Source organism: Macrotis lagotis, chromosome 1 (genome assembly GCF_037893015.1).
Source record: "Macrotis lagotis isolate mMagLag1 chromosome 1, bilby.v1.9.chrom.fasta, whole genome shotgun sequence".
Lineage (NCBI taxonomy): Eukaryota > Metazoa > Chordata > Mammalia > Peramelemorphia > Peramelidae > Macrotis > Macrotis lagotis.
Genome location: NC_133658.1, coordinates 264,408,666 through 264,427,403, shown reverse-complemented (window position 1 = coordinate 264,427,403; position 18,738 = coordinate 264,408,666). Strand labels below are relative to the sequence as shown.

Here is an 18,738-nt window from a genome sequence, read left to right as displayed (position 1 = left end):
AATAGGATAATTTCCCAATAAGATTCTTCTATGACCCATCACTTTATGATATAAAGGTTTAACTCTTTCTTGTTAGAATGTAGGTATTAATGCTGCTTATCTGAATCTAGGGTATATTATCTGATTTTAAAGCTTCCAACAACAAAAGTATTCTTTTTGAGAGGAATTCAATAGTTTTGAATATGACATGTTTCATATGACAAACAAAAATCTCTGAATGTTCCTACTGAAAATAATTTTCTGATCTGAGAAGGAAAGGCTATTCTATTATTTCCTCAAAATTCACTCTACTTTTTGGTCCAATTTTCCATTTTCATTTCATCAGTTTTGTTTAGATCAACACTATTTTCTTGATCTCTTAAAAGTGTTCTGGCTCTAAGAAATTTAATCTGCAAGTAAAGAAAAAAAGTCATAATATGAGATTTGGTTGTAGATTCCCAAAGCTCCAGAACATAGCCTTTTGACCTTGATAGTTGTGACAAATACAGAATTTTGTCCTTTTGGACTCTGCATTACTAATGACAAGTAAAGACAAAATAAAGGGAAAAGCTTGAGTAGCTACTGATTCTAAAACTTAATGTTACTTTAATGGCTCTTCAAAATGTTTGCTAAGCATTATTAAATTATATTTATAAACAGAAGAACACTAAAGAACATAACTTACAAGCTTTTACTGGCAGATTGCTCTAATTTCCAGTAGCTTCATCATAGAAATTCCTTTTCCTTAATGAAATGCAAAATTAAGTATCAAATGATCAGAGAATAAATGAAGGCAGAATAACACAAAAGAATACTCAATCTTTACTGCAGTGTTTTCTAACTTCAGCAGTATACATTTTTTTGTAGTCACATTATAGAAATTCAAATTTTAATATATTATTCTCATTTTTCTTTGGGCATTTTCCTTAGTGATTCAAATTAGGGACAACTAACCTTGGGGAGAATTGCCCCCTTCCCTCCAATTATTTCCTCATCCATTTTACTTGCAGTTTTCAATTTTCCTTTGTTCTTCCACAGATCTTCTTGTCTTGTTTTTATAATACTTGATCTGTTGTTTTACAGATCATTTGACAAAGACAGGAAAGTAGGCAAGGAGCATCATCAATTCTCTAATAAAATTGGAACATAGTGGCAATTTACATGTTAGTAAATAGAGCACTAATAAAGCTAGGAAAAAAATTGATTCCCCAATGTCTCAAAGACCAATTTCTGTGGACCTCTAGAGTAGGAACAATTTTATTTTTATGACATTCTAAAAATCTATACTAAATGTTTGTTGATAAATTTTCATTCATGTCAACTTATTTTTTCCCCTTAAAAGAAAAGCAAAACGACTTTTATCAGGATGTCTTCTATGAAAGCTTATCAATGACTACTAACTTTAAATCAGAGATTCTTAATCTGGCATCTGTGAACCAATTTAAAAAAAATTTCATACCTGTATTTCAATGTAATTGATTTTTTAAATCTACATATTTTATTTTAGGCATTTAAAAACATTATTGTGAGTAGTTCACAGGCTTTACCAAACTGCCAGAGGTTCATGATGCAAAAAAAGTTAAGAACCATTGCATTAGATTTTTGTACAAAATCTATTATTCATAGAAATCTAGACATTTAAAATAAAATAATCGAGGAAAAATGGGAGTGATGAAATGACCTTAAGAATTAGCTCAGACAAATTTGGCTCTTCAGTATCTATAGCAAAAGCCCCACAGATTCCCAACAGGAAATTTATTATAACAGTTAAATTAATCAGTAAATATGGAGGCAGTTCTCAAGTGGAAACAATTAAAAAAAATTGAGGTTAGAATTCCCACAGAAACTATGTAGGATATATCATATAAATGATCTTAAGGCTGTATCATAGATCCATAACATTTAAAAATAATCAAAGCCCAACTGTACTGTAAAACCACTTATGTGTTTCTTGCTTCTTCCTCCATTCCTCAAATCACAAAATGCTACTTTCCAAATGAAGGAGAATGGAGTGCAATCAAAGACACATATAAGTGGAATTCCAGTCCACTGTTTTTTGCAATAGTGTACCAACCCTATAATATACCCATAATGATTAACAGTCATAAAAAGCTATTTTTAGTGTTATCCAGAAAATGTCTTTGAAAGTATTACATCTAACAGTATATTTTCTGACCATATAATCATTGAATTATTTTATTAAGAACTTATTGTGTTTGATAACACCATCAAGGTGCAGAGTCCAGTACCAAAAATTTTAAGCCAGTATTTAATGGGTTATATACCATGCTTAGGTTTTTTTTTTTTAAATATGTAATATATCGGAAGAGCCAATTTTTTCTCTGAAATGTTGTCTCAGACATTTACAGTTTAATGGTCCCCCTCAAAATATTGACACTGGTCTATGAATCTTTGACTGTACAACTTGAGAATTTTCTTTGTGATTTGAATCCAAAAGAAAATGTTAAATCTAATATCACGATCCTTAATTTATGAAATGATTTTTGTGACTTTAAATTCTTATAGAAACATGAACTGTTTTGAAGATTAAATTAAGAATAAAGCACAATGTGCAAGAGCTTAAATTGTTAAACTGTATACACACATAAGCATTTTCACTTTTCAGCCAAACATCATGAAATTATAAAATGCAAATACTATGTATTTATTCCAAAACTCATTTTCTAGTGATTTTAATATGTGGGTCTATATTTTTTAAGTGAGAATATAAAAGGTGTTCAACTTAGTCACTAAAATTTTTTTAACCTATAATTATCATTCCATTATGATGAAAAGAGTAATTATCTGTGTTTTAGTAAACAAACTTAAGGTTTCTAAATTTTTATTCTGGGCAGATCACATCAGCTATAAGTTTCTTACCAATATATTTTTGAAAATATATGCAACTTTGTTTAAATAACAGTTTAGCAATAATTCCTGTTTTTTTTCAAGTCGAGAGAGCCAATAACTACATTTTGAAAAGTTGAGTTTGAGCTCCCTGGGTCAACAATGGAAATGCTTCTTCTTAGAAGGCCATGAATTCTTTTTCTCTCTTATTGAATGTATGAAGAGACAACCATTTCTCTGACAAAGCACTATGATTTCTATCACACATGATTTCCAATACACATCTAAAAATCATATTGGTAAAAGACCCTTAAAAATTTTGGCTGAAATAAGTTACTGCAAATGACAGTAGCTGATTTTGAAACCACAACATCTCTACCATTTATTATTATTTCACAAAATACCCAAAAGTGATCAGATCATATTTATAGGTAATTGTTTGCCAAGTGTCATTTTTCCCCCTAAAAACAAAACCGTTTTTGAGTTATACAAGTGTCAAAAAGCAACTTGGAACCAGTAATTATTATTATAATTATTATTATTATGGTTATTATTTTTTAAACCAACCCCTAAACAAAACAGTTGTATAACTTAAAATCGAACCAATAGTTTTGGTTGAAAATTGGTATTCATTCCCTATTCCAAAATACAAAACAAAAACAAATGACTCCTGAGCCAAGGTTTTGTATTAACACTAAGATTTGGCTTGGGGAAAAATATTAAGTGCCAAGATATTGACAGACCACCTAAGGATTTATCATAGAAATGCTGACAACCTTAAACTATAGCAATGCAAATGTGTCCCTATAAACACTGTATTTTTTATTATTATTAAAAGTGGTAGTGTTTACATTTGCAGATATCTTACACTTGTGCATCAAGAACACTGAATAGAATGAGTAAACTCTGGTTTGTAAGGTCAAAGATTCCCAAATGGGGGACTGAGATAGAAAGGTAAAGGTCCTTGATTATGAAAATAAGAAATTAAAAATAAATAAATAGAAAAGAAAACAAGGCTAGAACTAAGAAAATATGGGAAAAGTGTTAGACTGGAATGGTTCAAATGTGGTAATAGCAAATCGATGGTCACAAAATTTGTGACAGAAATCCCCCACCAAGTTGCTAAAGGATAAGCTTTAAAGATTTATCTTTTTTTTGGGGGGGGGGCAATACAAAAGAAAGAAGAGTTACTTTTAAAAGGCTTGTGTTCCTAGGCCATCAAACTGCATGACTGATTAATAAAAAAAACCCTAACAGTATACAATCATCCATTCCATATTTTTTTTTGTAAATATGCCTTCGCACAAAAATGGAGTGGGGAAAGCATTCTGTAAATTAAACATATTATTTAGCATTAAGATTTGCTTTACAAAGGCTTCTTTTTTTGCATTCAATCTCAAATATTGTGGGAATTTTTTTTATGATAGGTACTCTCCTTCTTAACCATTTGGGAAATGATGATTCATGAAATCTTTCAATTTGTCTTTCCTCATATTTCATGATTAGCCACAGATATGATTAACTTTGTTGCCTTTTTCAGAAGTCTGAATATACCCTTAACACTTTGTATACTCTTAACACTTAAATAAAGTTTTAAAAAGTTTGGCACTATGATTCAAGGTTTTTGGCTGTGGTAACAAAAATTAAGGCTTATTTTAAAATTTTCCTCTAAGGTCCCATTTCTGCCTATTAAGTTTCCCTAATTCTTAAAAACTACAGGCACTGGATACATTCTTTAGTGCACAGCAATACTGTACATCAAGATCTTCTGTCACTTTAGAGGTTCATGCAGCAGCTTTTCCTTGAACTTATAAACTACACAAATAACTTTTCAAAGCACATCAGCTATCACACGCATAGATTGGGGGCAATTTTCCAAAAGTATTTATCTTTGCCCTGAAGATTTCCAAGACTTGTTACTTGGGTTTTAAAAGATATCAAGACAAATACTACCAGATCCAGAATCTCCACAATCAAGAAACTGGACAGGGACAGAAGTTTAGAAACAAAAGCAACAAAAACCATACCACTTTAAATGGTGACAATTCTTAAACAACAGGCTTCTGAAAACCAGTATTTGGCACCTGTTGCAAATCTATTCATATAAACATTGATTGCAACCAAATTTTCATATAACCTGAATTTCTCCCCCAAAACAACTATTGATGAAAAAGCTAGTGTCACTAAAGAGGCAAGGTTTAAATTCACTTCATTAAAATTCAGATTGGTTTGGGTTTGTTGGGGTTTTTTTTAACTAATATAGGCTAACACTGTTCTAAATCTGATATTACAACTGTAATTCTTGACTGTACAGATTGTACACGAAGTTTTAGACACATGAAAAAGTAACACTCACAGAGACATAAAACACCTAGGTATAAAATATAAAGCAGTGTAGTAGTTACTAAAATTACATGCTTTCTTATTGCTACAGTGATTTTTGCTCTTTTTTTCTTTTTACTGTACCACATGTTGTTCTAAGCATATAATTTGCATAAATTATTCAAGTTTAAGAAAAATCCACACATCTTTTCACTTTTAAGCTACTTATATAGTTAATATAAAAACAAACATTTCTAAGGTATCTCTTTATTAAAAGAGAAATAAAAATGTCATTTGCAACTGGAATTCAGTGGCCAAATACAAGGGTTGTCTACACCTTGTCATTTTTATGGTATTTTGCCCACTCAGTCTAGTGGAGGTTGGTGGGGATTCTGCCCAGTCTACTGAGGGTCACCATACCTGCACAATGCCTATGTGTTTCTTTTTTTCTTTTTTTTTTGTTTTTGCAAAAAGGACTATGAATGACCAAAGACTAACATTTATAATTTGTAGCAAAATTTGGTTTATGTAGAAACAAGCCATGTTTTGCATTTGGATAGAGATTTAAATGAGTTAAAGCTAAAATTAAAAAGCATGATGCTGCGACATCTGGTCACTTGTTGAAGACCTCACTTTTAAAGTGGTTAAGTTTGCACAATTTGTACTTTTTTTTTTTTAAAACTAAACAGTATTTTTTTCCTTCTTTTATAAACCAGAAAAAACTAAACTATAGATAAATTTCCCTACCATGAGCTAATGCTGCAGATAGGGTTGACAAAGCTGTACAGCGCAATCAAACATACTTACATCTTAGCTCATTTTACAGGTACAGCCATAATCAAGGCACAAAGATCTTCTACAAGTTATTTTTTTTCAGTAAAGTTGTACAAAATAATACATTTTACAGTCTGTACAAGAATAATAATCCAGCAGTAAAATAAAAAAATGAAGGTAGGGGAGAGGAGGAGAAAGAAGAAGGGAAGGAAAAAAAAAACCTGTGAGGACAACTGTCCAATTAATGATTTTTATATATAGCAGACAGGATCATCAGTGGACAAACTGAAAACAGTGTGTGGTGAGCTCTCTGCAATCATAGGCTGTATGCAGTTCAAATAATAATGTCCAAGGTTGTCCTAAGACCACCAAAGCTGGATTTAAAAATACCCTTTTGAAAGGTAGCAGTAAGTTTTTGCACTAGGTCTGCTGTAGAATTGTCAGTATTTCCGTTCAAAGCCACATTACAGTCAAAGAGAACCAAACTTGGGTGTCTTTCTTCAAACTTGGGTCTGTAACTTGGCACCTTCTCTCATCTGATGCAGTGAATGGTTAAAAAGTTGAAATCATGGGTAATATGAATTTTCCCATAATGGTGTTACATTACCAAATATTTCTCTCTCTCCATGTGTGTGCACATGTGTATGTATGTATGTGTGTGTGTTTTAACTTTTATTATTCCTCAATCCTTTATGGTGCTTCACACATTCAGGGTTTTATTTGTTATTTGATTCTGTTGCCGGTAATAATGTTAGGGAACCCAGGTGGAATTAGCCTATTTGGCTGGCCATTTAAAAACTGTCCAAGGGAGACAGAAGCAAGCTAAAAGTCTGCTATTGTCCAGCAAGGAAAAAAGGCGAGGGTGCAAATTGGAGGGTGACTGCATCAATTCTCTTCTACCCTATGTGGGCAAATTTTTTTTTGTGTTTTGCTTTGTTTTAACATGAGCATTAAGGAGTCCAAAACACAGGGAAAAGTGCTCTCCATCACAATAACTCATATTGACGAAGGTGCATCCGTTGAATAATGTCCCGACAGTCATTGAAAACCCTTCTGATGTTTTCTGTATCCACTGCACATGTAAAGTGGGGGTAGCAGTAGTGCCTTCCATCTCCACTTGCTGTGCTGATTCTCTGGAGGAGTAAACAAGATTATATCAGGATAAAGAAATATGGTAAACTCCCATGGCTTTATGCCGCTATGAATATGTTTGAGCAATAAAACCTTTAATATTTCTGAAAGCTTCCACTGGGAACAACTCAAACAACAGACAGTGAATTCTAACTTCTAAGAATAAATCAAGAGAAAAATCAGTGAATGATATTACATGATAGCATTGGCACATATATAACCAACTTTCAAATACAGTCCACTTTTGGTTACACACACACACACACAACACACACACACACACACACACACACAATGGCTTCTTATGTAGTCTATCATGCTTTTTGGGCTATCTGTTCCTAAGTTTAGTTAGTACACAAACAAGAAATACAAATTAACTTTAATAATAGCCTATAAGAAACTGAATCTGATAGGCAAATCTGCTGGAGGTAATATCTTTGGCAATTTCTTTCATTGGCAATTACTAATAATTGAGAACTGAATTTACTTTATACAGTTTTTATCTTCCATTGTCCTCTTATTAGATAATGCAAATATCCAAGGGCCTTTATAAAACTTTTTTACCTCAGATATTGTTTCTAAATAGAAATCATGCTACTTATAAAATCTGTTATCGTAATTCTCACTGTAAAAATCATGAAAACATTTCATTAAAAATTGTATCGTATTCTTTGTAAACAAAAATTGTATTGCATTCTTTGTAAACAAAAAACCTCTCTACCCCAACTAAACTCATTCAAATTCAATAGCAATTGCCCAAAGAAACAAAAAATTAAATAATCTGTAAGAAAAACATTTTCTTTAGTAGAAGTTCAAAAAAATTATTCATTATCATGGTCACTTAGCTTTATCTACTCTATACAACTGTTAATAAAACCATGGCCTACTAAGATTATATTATATATTAACAAAATAAAACTGAAGAGTGGGGTAGTGATGTCCCAAAGACATTTTTTAAATGAAATTTAAATTACATAGATAAAAAGACACAATACTTACAAGAAATTCATCCCTAATAAAATACTTGGCCCTTGTAACTCTGGGATCCTCACCAGGCTCTGGTGTTGCTAATTGAAAAGGAAAAAAAAAATCTTGTCAAATCATAACAAGGCAACAGTTTCAATGCAGTCCATAAATCTATCAAAGACCACAAATTATATGTCATTCCTTCTACAGTGGAGAAAACATTTAACAGAAAATAAAACGTTTAGGCATGACCATAGGTAACTTTTCAATAATTTAATATGACCAAGTTATGATTACCCTTTTCTTTCTAATGGGAGTTACCTATTTATTTTCTTAACATCTTTATTATTTTATTTACAACATGTATGTGAAATATTGTGTTTCAGGTTTGTAACTGGCTGGAGACAGCATGGTGCTGTGGATAGAAAACTGTCCTTACAGATATGAAGACCTAGATTCCAGTTTTACATCTAATATATGTGTGACCATTAATAAAGAAATCACTTAACCTCCAGGTTAACCCAGAAACAATTTATAACTCTAAATGAAAGACATATTACAATCTGTATTGGCAAAGGGAAACTGAATACTGAGTTTCCTATACTGAAAAGTCACAAGTCTATACTCCCTCTTTCCCTACTTGCTGTAATTAGTTGATTTATACTGTTACCATTTGAAAAATTAAAGGTGTCTTCAGAAGTCCAACTAAATGTGGCAATAATCTGTATGCTGCAACAGCAAGATGGTTACATGATATTCTATGTCTAAATGAATAGTGTTTGGTGAAATTTTACAAACAAATCAAATAATTTCACAAACAAATCAAATAATTTAAGATTTTCAATATTACTATTTAAAAATCAGACGCACAACAAAAAACCATATAATTTTAGGCCAAACTGATAGCCTTCTAATAACTAATAGCAACTTCAGGAAGGAAACCTTACCATCATCTGGTGTAGTGTAGCGAGCAAATTCTGGAAAGTAGTCCTCAATTTTAGATTTCCCTGCCAAAACTTTCTCTGCTAATAAATCCTGTTTATTCAGGAATAGAATTACTGAAATGGTCCGTAGCCACCTACCAAAAATTGAAGCCCAAAAAATTGTTAAGATAGCTAGCAGGTTTTAACAAAATAATAAAATGTATTTATTCAAATTACATACTCATTTAACAAGCTGAAATGTTTTATAATATGTATCCTCAATCTCATTGCAAGGGACATTGTATTTATCTTTTTTTTAAGCTACTAGTTAAATTTTGTCAGATTTATAATCTATTTTCCTCCAGGTCAGTGTTTTTAAGAAAATATCTGCGGAACTATATTTCAATATAATTGGTTTCCTTTGTAATATTATGCATTTTCTTTTATGCACCTTAAAAATATTCTTCTGGGAAGGGATCCATAGATGTCAACAAATTGTCAAAGGGATTCATGACACACACAAAAAGGTTAAAAACCCCTGCTCTGGGATATTTGATATTTAAATGAAATTACTACTACAAAATGAGGGCTAAGCAAACTATTTATCAAGACCAAAAGTACCATACTTTACAGAATTTACTTATCTAAATGTTTCAGTGAGACATTGGGTGATATGAGTATAGTTCAGTTCATGGACCTGTTGTTCCAGATACTCTTGAAGAGGTTTAGTGCTTCTTGGAGCCGATTGGTCTGATTGTCCTCTCGTATAACCATGTTGTAGCTACTGCTGGCCACCACAAATATTATGGCAGTCACATCTAGGTAAGGAAAATACAAGAATTATCATTATTCCATATACAAATTCTCAGGAAAGCTTAAATTTTGATTGCCAATCAAGAGGAATTTGGGCTAAATATGAAAATACTTCATAGTCACTAATAGATAAGAAAAAGAGAATTAAAAAACATGGAAATAGAAAGTGATGGAAGAATGGAACATAAATGGAAGGGAACTACAAAGAAAGCTGGAATAACTGACTAAAAGCATGAAAGAAGAAAAAGAATATAAAGAACAAAAAGGAGTTTTTCAAGGGAAAAAAGCAAATAGAACAAAATTATTATTTAAAATCATTATTTAGGGGAAAAAACCCAACTTTGAGGTGAATCATGTGGTGTTTTGCATTGGATGCATGGAAGAGGGGTGAGTGTGAAGGGCAATACCAGTGATTTGTTCAAAGACATATTTATGACCACAGAAGCTGCATTCTGTACAATAATCACTAGAATGTTTTTTCAATGTTAATATATACAGCGTCTCACAAGAAATATCATGAAACAATTCAAATGGAAGAAAAATAATGGGAGGGTAAATGCATTCATCATTGAACATGACTAACACAGGAGTAATCTTTAGCTACTCCTACTCATTACTATATCTGTAAAGGGACCATTGTGTCTTTCCAGGAAGAATTTCTCTTGTAGATGCTTTGTAAAAATCTTCAAATGTAAGTTTTATATGATTAAGATACACAGTTTCATGTATAATCCTTTTTTTCTGTTCTACCTCCTATAAATCTTTATTTGGAGGACTATTTGTGGAATTCAAAATTTTAAAAATCTTCACAGACTTTCCATTGATTACCAAAATTTCCTGAATACCCTCCCCCCCCCCCCAATTTTTTCAAATTCTTTATCATGGCATTTAATAAGAATCCTATGATATGACTTCAGTTTACCTTTCCAATTTTATTTCATACTATTCTTATAACATATGCCCTACATTCTAGCCAAATTAAACATGACATTATCTCAATCATTTCTCTCATTTCTATGCTATGGCTTATTGCCACCTCTGCATTGAAGTCCTTCCATTATCTTTGTCATTTGAGATCCTAACCATGTTTAAAAGATCAAGTCAAAATGTTATCTCCTCTATGAATTCCTTGATAATGTTCCCATGGTTTGAAGCAATCTTTCCTTTCTCTCAACTCTCATAACTTTATTTTATCTCCCCTTATGAGATTTATCACACATTACTTATGTTGTTGCACTCATATCAAATCTCTCCTAATGGAATATACTCTTTGAAGATATCCTTGTTTGGGTCCAGCATGGTGTCTTGACTAAACATATAAGAAATGGAAAATCTTTTGTTGTGAGTAGAGTTCACTGAATATCTAATTTTATTGGGGTTGGACATGTATGAAAGATGAGATTTTGTTGAGCAGAGTAAAATTTCAGACCCTTTCATAATCTTCTTTCATCTTTAATAATGCTAGACAAGAAATGTTACTGAGTACTTTTACACTCAAGTTAGGCCTTTAAATATACTTATCCTTCTAAAAAAGCAGTTTAAAATTATTTCCATTTTACCAAAAACTGATTATATCATTTCTATAAACATCAATATTCTGTCTTCCTGAAATACGGAATATGAAAAATAGAATGGAGCAAATGCTTTAACAGCTGCCTCCAAACAAAAAGATTAAATGACAATGTAGATCAGGCAGGAAACAAAGAATAATGTCTTGAGATTGGTTGTGTTATAGAAGTAAATTTATTTTTTTAGACATAAAAATTTATTCTCTAGGATTTATCTCTAGGTGGAGTCCATTATGAACACAGCACCCAGAGAGAGATCAGGAGACTTATACAGCATCAAGGGGGAGGGGAGTGAACAGAATATACTTAACAAGAGTAGACAAAACTTGAAATTTCACTGGAGTTCATGCTATTCTTTTATAAGACATCTCATCAAAGAGAATCATCCTTTTGGAAGTACTTTTAAACAATAATGAAATCATAGTGAAATAGAATTAAAGAGCAAAAGAGATAATATGTGAAAAAATTCATAAACCTGAAGAGGGAAAGATGATAGAAGTATTTAGGTAAGGTTCAGTGGAAGGAGAAATGTAAGTACTATTGTGGGAGACAATATGATCTACATGACCAAAAACAGAAGATGAGTTCCAGAAAAAGATAATAAGTGTGGCAAAAGTCATAATATTGATGGGACACCAGTTATTTCAGATATCTGTCACAGTAAGTGAACCCACTATTGTATAGTTTGTGAGAGAGAGTGTATTATGTACTATGAAACTATGAGAAAACATTTCAGTGTTCAGAAAAATTATAGATGGAGATCTTAGAGTCACTACACTCTCAAAAAGAAATTCTGATGATACTAAACATAAGTGAATATGAATAAAAGAGGATGTGATGTTGTCTAAGAGAATGAGATGGGGAAGATATAACAAAGGGAAAAGAAACAGAAAACAACTTAAATTCTAAAAGGATATGTTCTCAAAATGGAAATAAGGACAGCTAAATTTAGTTAATAATTAATAACAAAAGAGTGCAGCTATCCTATAAGAATAATTTCAGGTCCACTAGATTTGGGAAAAAACTGAGGTTCAGTAATGAAAAACAAGGAAAACAAGACAAGGCAAGACAAGAGGGAGCTAAAATAAGAAATAAGATTATGGTCCAGGGTATATGGAATGATGATAATGAGAAAACAGGCCTACACAGTTTTACTTTGTTTTGATTTTTTCTTCCAAGGAGAATGATCTATAGTGTAGGAAAGTAAGAAGTGAAATGTTGACACCCAAGAAAATTAAAGATTAAATTAATTAAATTAATTGCCATTAAATAATTCAACACTCCAAGCTTTGGATAAATAATATCCTAGAATGGTAGTGTCAAATTCAAATAGAAAAACAGTGGCCATTAAACTGTACATAAGTATTCTTGTGAGCTGAATGTTGATGTAGAAAATTTTATGTCAATATTGTTTTATTTTTACTTATTTTATTAAATATTTTAAAATTATGTTTTATTCTCATTCAGGCTACAATCAGGAATACTGTAGGTTACATGTTATGGGTTGCATGTTTATCGCCCCTGTCCTAAAGTGCTGAAATAATTTGCTGATAATTTGACTGACCTGGTATCAGTAATCATTGAAAAATTGTGGAGAATAGGGGATGTGGTATGAGTTGAGGTAGACAAATTTTCATGAACGGGAAGCAGATTCTTCAAGCTATACATAAGTGACCTTGATTTCAATTCCTGGCAAAAGTCTAGAGCTCAGTATTATTAAAAAGTTGGGATACAGGCATTTAAAGGAAATGGTGATCATTGAAAGCTAGCATGGGTTCCTCATGAAGAGACTGACCTACTTTCATTTTGTGACTAGATAACTAGTCAGATAAATTAGAGAAATACTGTACCAAGGCATTTGACAAAGGCTCTTAGGATATCCTTGTCAGATATATGTACTAGTCAGCTATAATATAGTGGATTAAGAAATCTTTGAATGCCAAGACACATGGAGTAGTTATTTATTTCAGTATGAATGTGGAAGATCTATAAGGGACCTGGAAGTGCTTTAGGAATTTGTATGTGGTCTTGCACTGTTCAAGATTTTTATCAGTGACTCAGATTAAATTACAGATGGAAAACTTATCAGATTTATAGATGACAAAAATAATAATGGAACAGTCCACACATTGTAGGGTAGGATGGATCCAGAAAAAAATTTTGTTAAGCTAGAAACAACAGTAGCCTAAATCTGCTAGAAGAAAAACATAAATTTCTACATCTAAATACAAAAAACCCCCAAAACAAACAGATATAGGATAGGGAAGAACATAGCCTGACAACATTTAGTATGGAAACAGACCTGGAAATTTTAGTGAAATGCAAGTTCACTCTAAGTTTACAGTGTGATTTGTATACTGCTGTTGAGTCATGTCTAACTCTTTGTGACCCCATTTAGGATGATTTTTTTTCTTTTTGGCAAAGGTACTGGAATGGTTTATAATTTCCTTCCCTAGTTCATTTTACAGATGAGGAAACTGAGGCAAACAAGGTTAATTAAGTAACTTGTCCAGAGTCACCCAATTAGTAATTGTCTGAGGTTGAATTTGAACTCAGATCTTCCTAACTCCAATCCTGGCACTCTATCTACTGCCCAACTAGATGTCTTACCATGTGATAGGGCAGCCAAAAGAACAAACAAACAAATGTGGTCTTAGGCTGTATTAACATACATGTAGCATTCATGACAAGTGAGAATAGAATCCTACCCATCTCCCATCTACTGTGCATCAGAAAGTAATCTAGAATACTAAATTCAGTTCTGGATTTTACATTTTTAGGAAGGACATTGATAAGCTACAATGAATCTCAAAGAAGGCAAATAGGATAGTAAAGACTTTGAAACTATGCCATAAGAGAACTAACTGAAGGCATTTAGGGTTTTTAGTTTAGCGAAAAGGAGGTTAAATATTCAAATGTCCATAAAACATGGAATTTAATTCATACATTCATTATGCATTTATCTTGTGTAATACATGGTGCTAAGTGCTGGAAGAAGTATTTATTTTCCTTGGAAGTATAGGGTAAAATTAGGAAAAATGGGTAGAAATTGCAGAGAAATTTGTCCTTGAGCCAAAAGTCACTTAATTAAAATTGTTTCAAAGTGGAATGTGATGCCCAGGGAGGTAATTAATGTTGGAGTCTTTATGAAGAAGAGGCTGAACATTTTCTTGGGTATGTTGTAAAGAAGATTCCTATTCAATTAGGGGTTATACTAGATGACCTCTTTAGTCTCTTCTACTTTCCTCAAATAATCTACATACTATTCTTGAATGATTAAAAATATTATTTTTATTATCTCAGCTGATGAAGTTTTCTTTAGTTTAAAAAACAAACTCTTAAACCCTAGAATAGTTGCCTTTCTGGAACATTAAATCAGCATAGTAATATCTCTGTAAATGACTTTTTGTGGGGGGTAATAGTTAACTTCTACTACACAATGCCCAATGTCTTCATTAGAATGCAGTTCCTTGAAACCTCACCTTAATATGAGATTATTAAATACACATGAATTCAACCCTTTTTTCAGTGTGTACCTAGACAAATGTTGAGTTAATCTGATTTGGTTAAAATGTAATTATAGTTGTGTTACCAATTCTTTCCCTAAAATCCTCCAGCTTCTGCTTATCTAAAACAGTGTTAAGTCAGGTAAGTCCTCCAAACTGTTACATAACTTTAATATATTTTTTAGTGAAATTAATGAATTTAGCAACTGAAATGAGAATATTAATTATACATGATGCTCAATCCAAGATCTGACCAATTACCAAATATACTTTTCTTTTTAACAAAAATTGGATCTTCATAAATAAGACATTACAAGTATAAAAGGTTACATGCCAGGGGAAAAATAACAAAGAAGTCTATTTCAAAAGAAAAGCTATTAAAAATCAAAGTAAAAGCTTATTTCTTTGGTCATTTGGAATTAAATCTAAAGACAATCAATTTCAATTCATACCATTAAAACACTGGATCCATTTTCTACGTTCATCTCGCTGTCCTCCGACATCAAACATGCTGGTGAAGAGAAATATCTAGTCACTTACAGAGGCTAAAATATGAAATTTCACTAAAGCAACAAGAGAGGTAAAGTTTGTATACCTGATTCAAAGTGTTTAGAAAAGTAATATTTTTCAGTTTAAGCATGAGCTTGTCTTTTTTTTCCTTCCAAAGCTAAAGAAATTTTAGTTCTTAAATAATAAGCTAGTATAATTTAGAATAATTCTTATCACAAAGTTAAACAAATAGTGGACTTATTTATATTAAACAATAGCTCATCTACTTAATAGTTCTTGAAATTTCCAGTCATATCATATTATATTCTTATTTATCCTAAAACCAGGAAGACACTTCAAATGATTATTTCTAAAATAAAAATTAATATGTTTGCATATAAAAGTTTATAATATTTTTCTTATTTATTTTTCAGACTATATGTAAAGATAATTTACATCATTCATTTTTGCAAAGTTTTCTTCTTCTCATCCTTCTTCCCCTATCCTAGGATAGCAAGTAGGCTGAAATTGGTTATAAAACATGTATAATTGTGTGAAACATATTACCAAATCCAATTAATTTTTATAAAATTTTTATCAATCACAATTTATGTAACTCAAGATGAATACTTTCAATGACTGATCAGTGTTCTACTTTCTCTAAGTTAGAAGTAGTACTAGTCTGTAGTACTACAAGTGTTCTAGTAGCAGAATTCCAAGATAATATAAGCTCCCTATGGACAAAGACTATTTCATTTTTGTCTTTGTATACCTAGCACAGTGCTATATTAGGTATTTACTACATGCTTTTTGGTTAATAATAAAAGAAATACAATCATTTACAATGTTATTTACTTAAGCAAACATGCATAATTCTGAATATATCAAAATCAGAATAATTTTCAGCTTTGCTGCACTGAAAATGAATGGAAACAGTAAGATAGAGTAGAAAGAGCCCTTATTATAGAGTGAGAGGAGTTATGTTTACAATTTTCCTTTGACATTTAACACCTATGTGACCTTAGGCAAGTCATATAAGCTCCTTGGGCACCTGTTTCTTCATCTTTAAAATGAGGTTGGATAAGATGGCCTCTGAGGTTTCTTCCAACACTAGGTCTATGATCCTCTGCTTAGAATTTTTAAAGCAGTATTGTTAAGTTTACAAACAGTGAAGGTTACTTACAAAAATAAAAAGAGAAACAATAGGAATGATTTGGACACGAAGTATGAGACATCTTCTGGGCAAAGATAACACACATACACACACAAACATCTTTTGACAGAGTTAAAAGTGAAAGGAGGTAACTACTATGAAGCAATTCAACTAATAAGCAAATGTTAAAGGAATCTACACACCTATATGGTACTAGGTGCTGGAAATACAAAGGCAAATATGAAAATGGTCCCATCCCTCAAATATGTTTCATGCCATTGTAAGTTGAATGAAGTTATGGTTCTCACAAGGAAACCAAGATGCATTAGTGTGACACGACTGCTTTATAAAGGAGTAGGATTATTTAATAAATATTTCTTGAATTAATGAATTTGTTAAATAAAGACAATATTAAAGATTACTTTTAAGTAGGACATCTGAAAGTATATGACTGACTAAATTTACAATTTTTATATAGTTTTACCCTTTTCACAACAAAGTGAGAAAAAGAAACTTCAAACCCCATGATACCAGCACAATGACTAATAGGTATATTTTCCTTTTTATGTATGGAAGCACTGTTTAAAAAAAAATCACATATTTTAGCTTAGGTAGAAACTTTTGTGAGATATAAGCAGTCATTTTTCAGCTTACGTGTAAAAAAGGAGGAGAAAAAGGGAAAAATTATTGCTATTACTCATATTGATAATCACACTCATGTAGTTCTTCAAAGTCTACAAAGCTGTGAAACAGGTTGTTGCACAAAAAACCAAAAGCAACTCCCATAACTTTCTTTTATTAGTTCTTGTCAGTAAAATACTGGAAAGGCAGGAAAGCATAAAGAATATGAAGGAGAAAACTATGAAACTTTACTTACTGAAAATTTACTTTATCCACTTGAAATTTGGTTTCAAAAATTCCTGATGTCAAAACTCTGCATCTGAGGAGATCCTAGAAACAAAAACAAAAGTCAGTTAAGTCAGAAAAATAAATACCATGATTATTTCATATCTGATTACAAAGGAAAATACTGCTTATATAAAGAATAAACAACTTGTTTATATTTATGCAATAAAATTACAAAGACAGAACCAGAAAAAAGTACTAAATTGTGGTAGAGGTATCATAGTAATAAACATTGATGAGTAAATAGCAAAATTGAGCCCCCTATCCCTTAGTAGTTTGATCTAAATTATTAGTTGAGTTCAGGGCAAATAATGAAGTTAGAAATGATAGAAATGGCTTCATAGTTTGTGACATTAAAATTATTAATTTTAGGATAAAAACAATAATATTCAATTAATTAGATATGGTAATATGTTTAACGGTTATCTTATGTCTGATACAGAGATAAAAAATTAACATTATTTTTGTCTTTTCTTCAAGGTCAAAAACATTAAATTACTCTTGTGCATATAGTACTAGCATCTTAGAACTTTTCCTTAAAGCTCACATTTTCTATCTTCTACAGGTTAGCTATATGGGATATTTAGATAGATTACTGCTCCAAGTTTTATTTTCCCATATTAATGAATCATAATGATAAGCTGCTTTTTTTTGAACCAGATGATGATTTTATTGATATAGGAGACTCAAAGAAAGGAAACTCTCTCAATCAATGAAGACTGACAAATATTCTTGGGATTATATTCGTTTTTTTTTTTTAATTTTAGGTTTTAGCAAGCCAAATGGGGTTAAGTGGTTTGCCCAAGGCCAAACAGCTAGGTAAATATTAAGTGTCTGAGGCCAGATTTGAACTCAGGTACTCCTGACTCCAGGGCCAGTGCTCTGTCCAGTGCTCTATCCAGTGCTCTACTTAGCCATTGGGATTATAGTCTTAAAGAGTTTCCAGGGCTACTGAGAAGTTAGATGATTTGCCCAATATCACACAGCCAAAATGTGTTAGAAGCAACATTTGAACCTAGGACTTTCTGGTTCTAGAGTCAGCTCTCTATTCACTAAACTGTACTGTCTCTAATTTTTTTTTGCAAGGCAAATGGGGTTAAGTGGCTTGCCCAAGGCCACACAGCTAGGTAATTATTAAGTGTCTGAGACCGGATTTGAACCCAGGTACTCCTGACTCCAAGGCCGGTGCTTTATCCACTACGCCACCTAGCCGCCCCATAAATTTTTAATTAATATTTAAAATAACTGTGTGGAGATTATAGTTTTAAATGCTTTTTGAAGCAAGATGCAAATTATATCTCAGAATTTTTTTAAATGTGCTTTCCAAATCAGAACCTTCAATAAATAATAATATAAAATGA

The 18,738-nt window shown here is 31.7% G+C and overlaps 1 protein-coding gene across 3 annotated transcripts in view; it reads right to left on the bottom strand.

Annotated features, from left to right (window-relative positions):
- Window positions 1–3,179: 3,179 nt before the first annotated feature.
- Window positions 3,180–18,738, bottom strand: part of GNAS (GNAS complex locus) — a 179,728-nt gene continuing 164,169 nt past the window's right edge. For all 3 annotated transcript variants that reach the window (XM_074210358.1, XM_074210359.1, XM_074210360.1), the window contains 6 exons: window positions 17,349–17,422; window positions 15,282–15,340; window positions 9,640–9,760; window positions 8,967–9,097; window positions 8,053–8,120; window positions 3,180–7,055 (listed from right to left, as the gene is read on the bottom strand). In XM_074210358.1, the coding sequence (XP_074066459.1) occupies window positions 6,909–7,055; window positions 8,053–8,120; window positions 8,967–9,097; window positions 9,640–9,760; window positions 15,282–15,340; window positions 17,349–17,422 (600 nt within the window). In that variant the 3' untranslated portion in view covers window positions 3,180–6,908. The remainder of the gene's footprint in view (window positions 7,056–8,052; window positions 8,121–8,966; window positions 9,098–9,639; window positions 9,761–15,281; window positions 15,341–17,348; window positions 17,423–18,738) is intronic.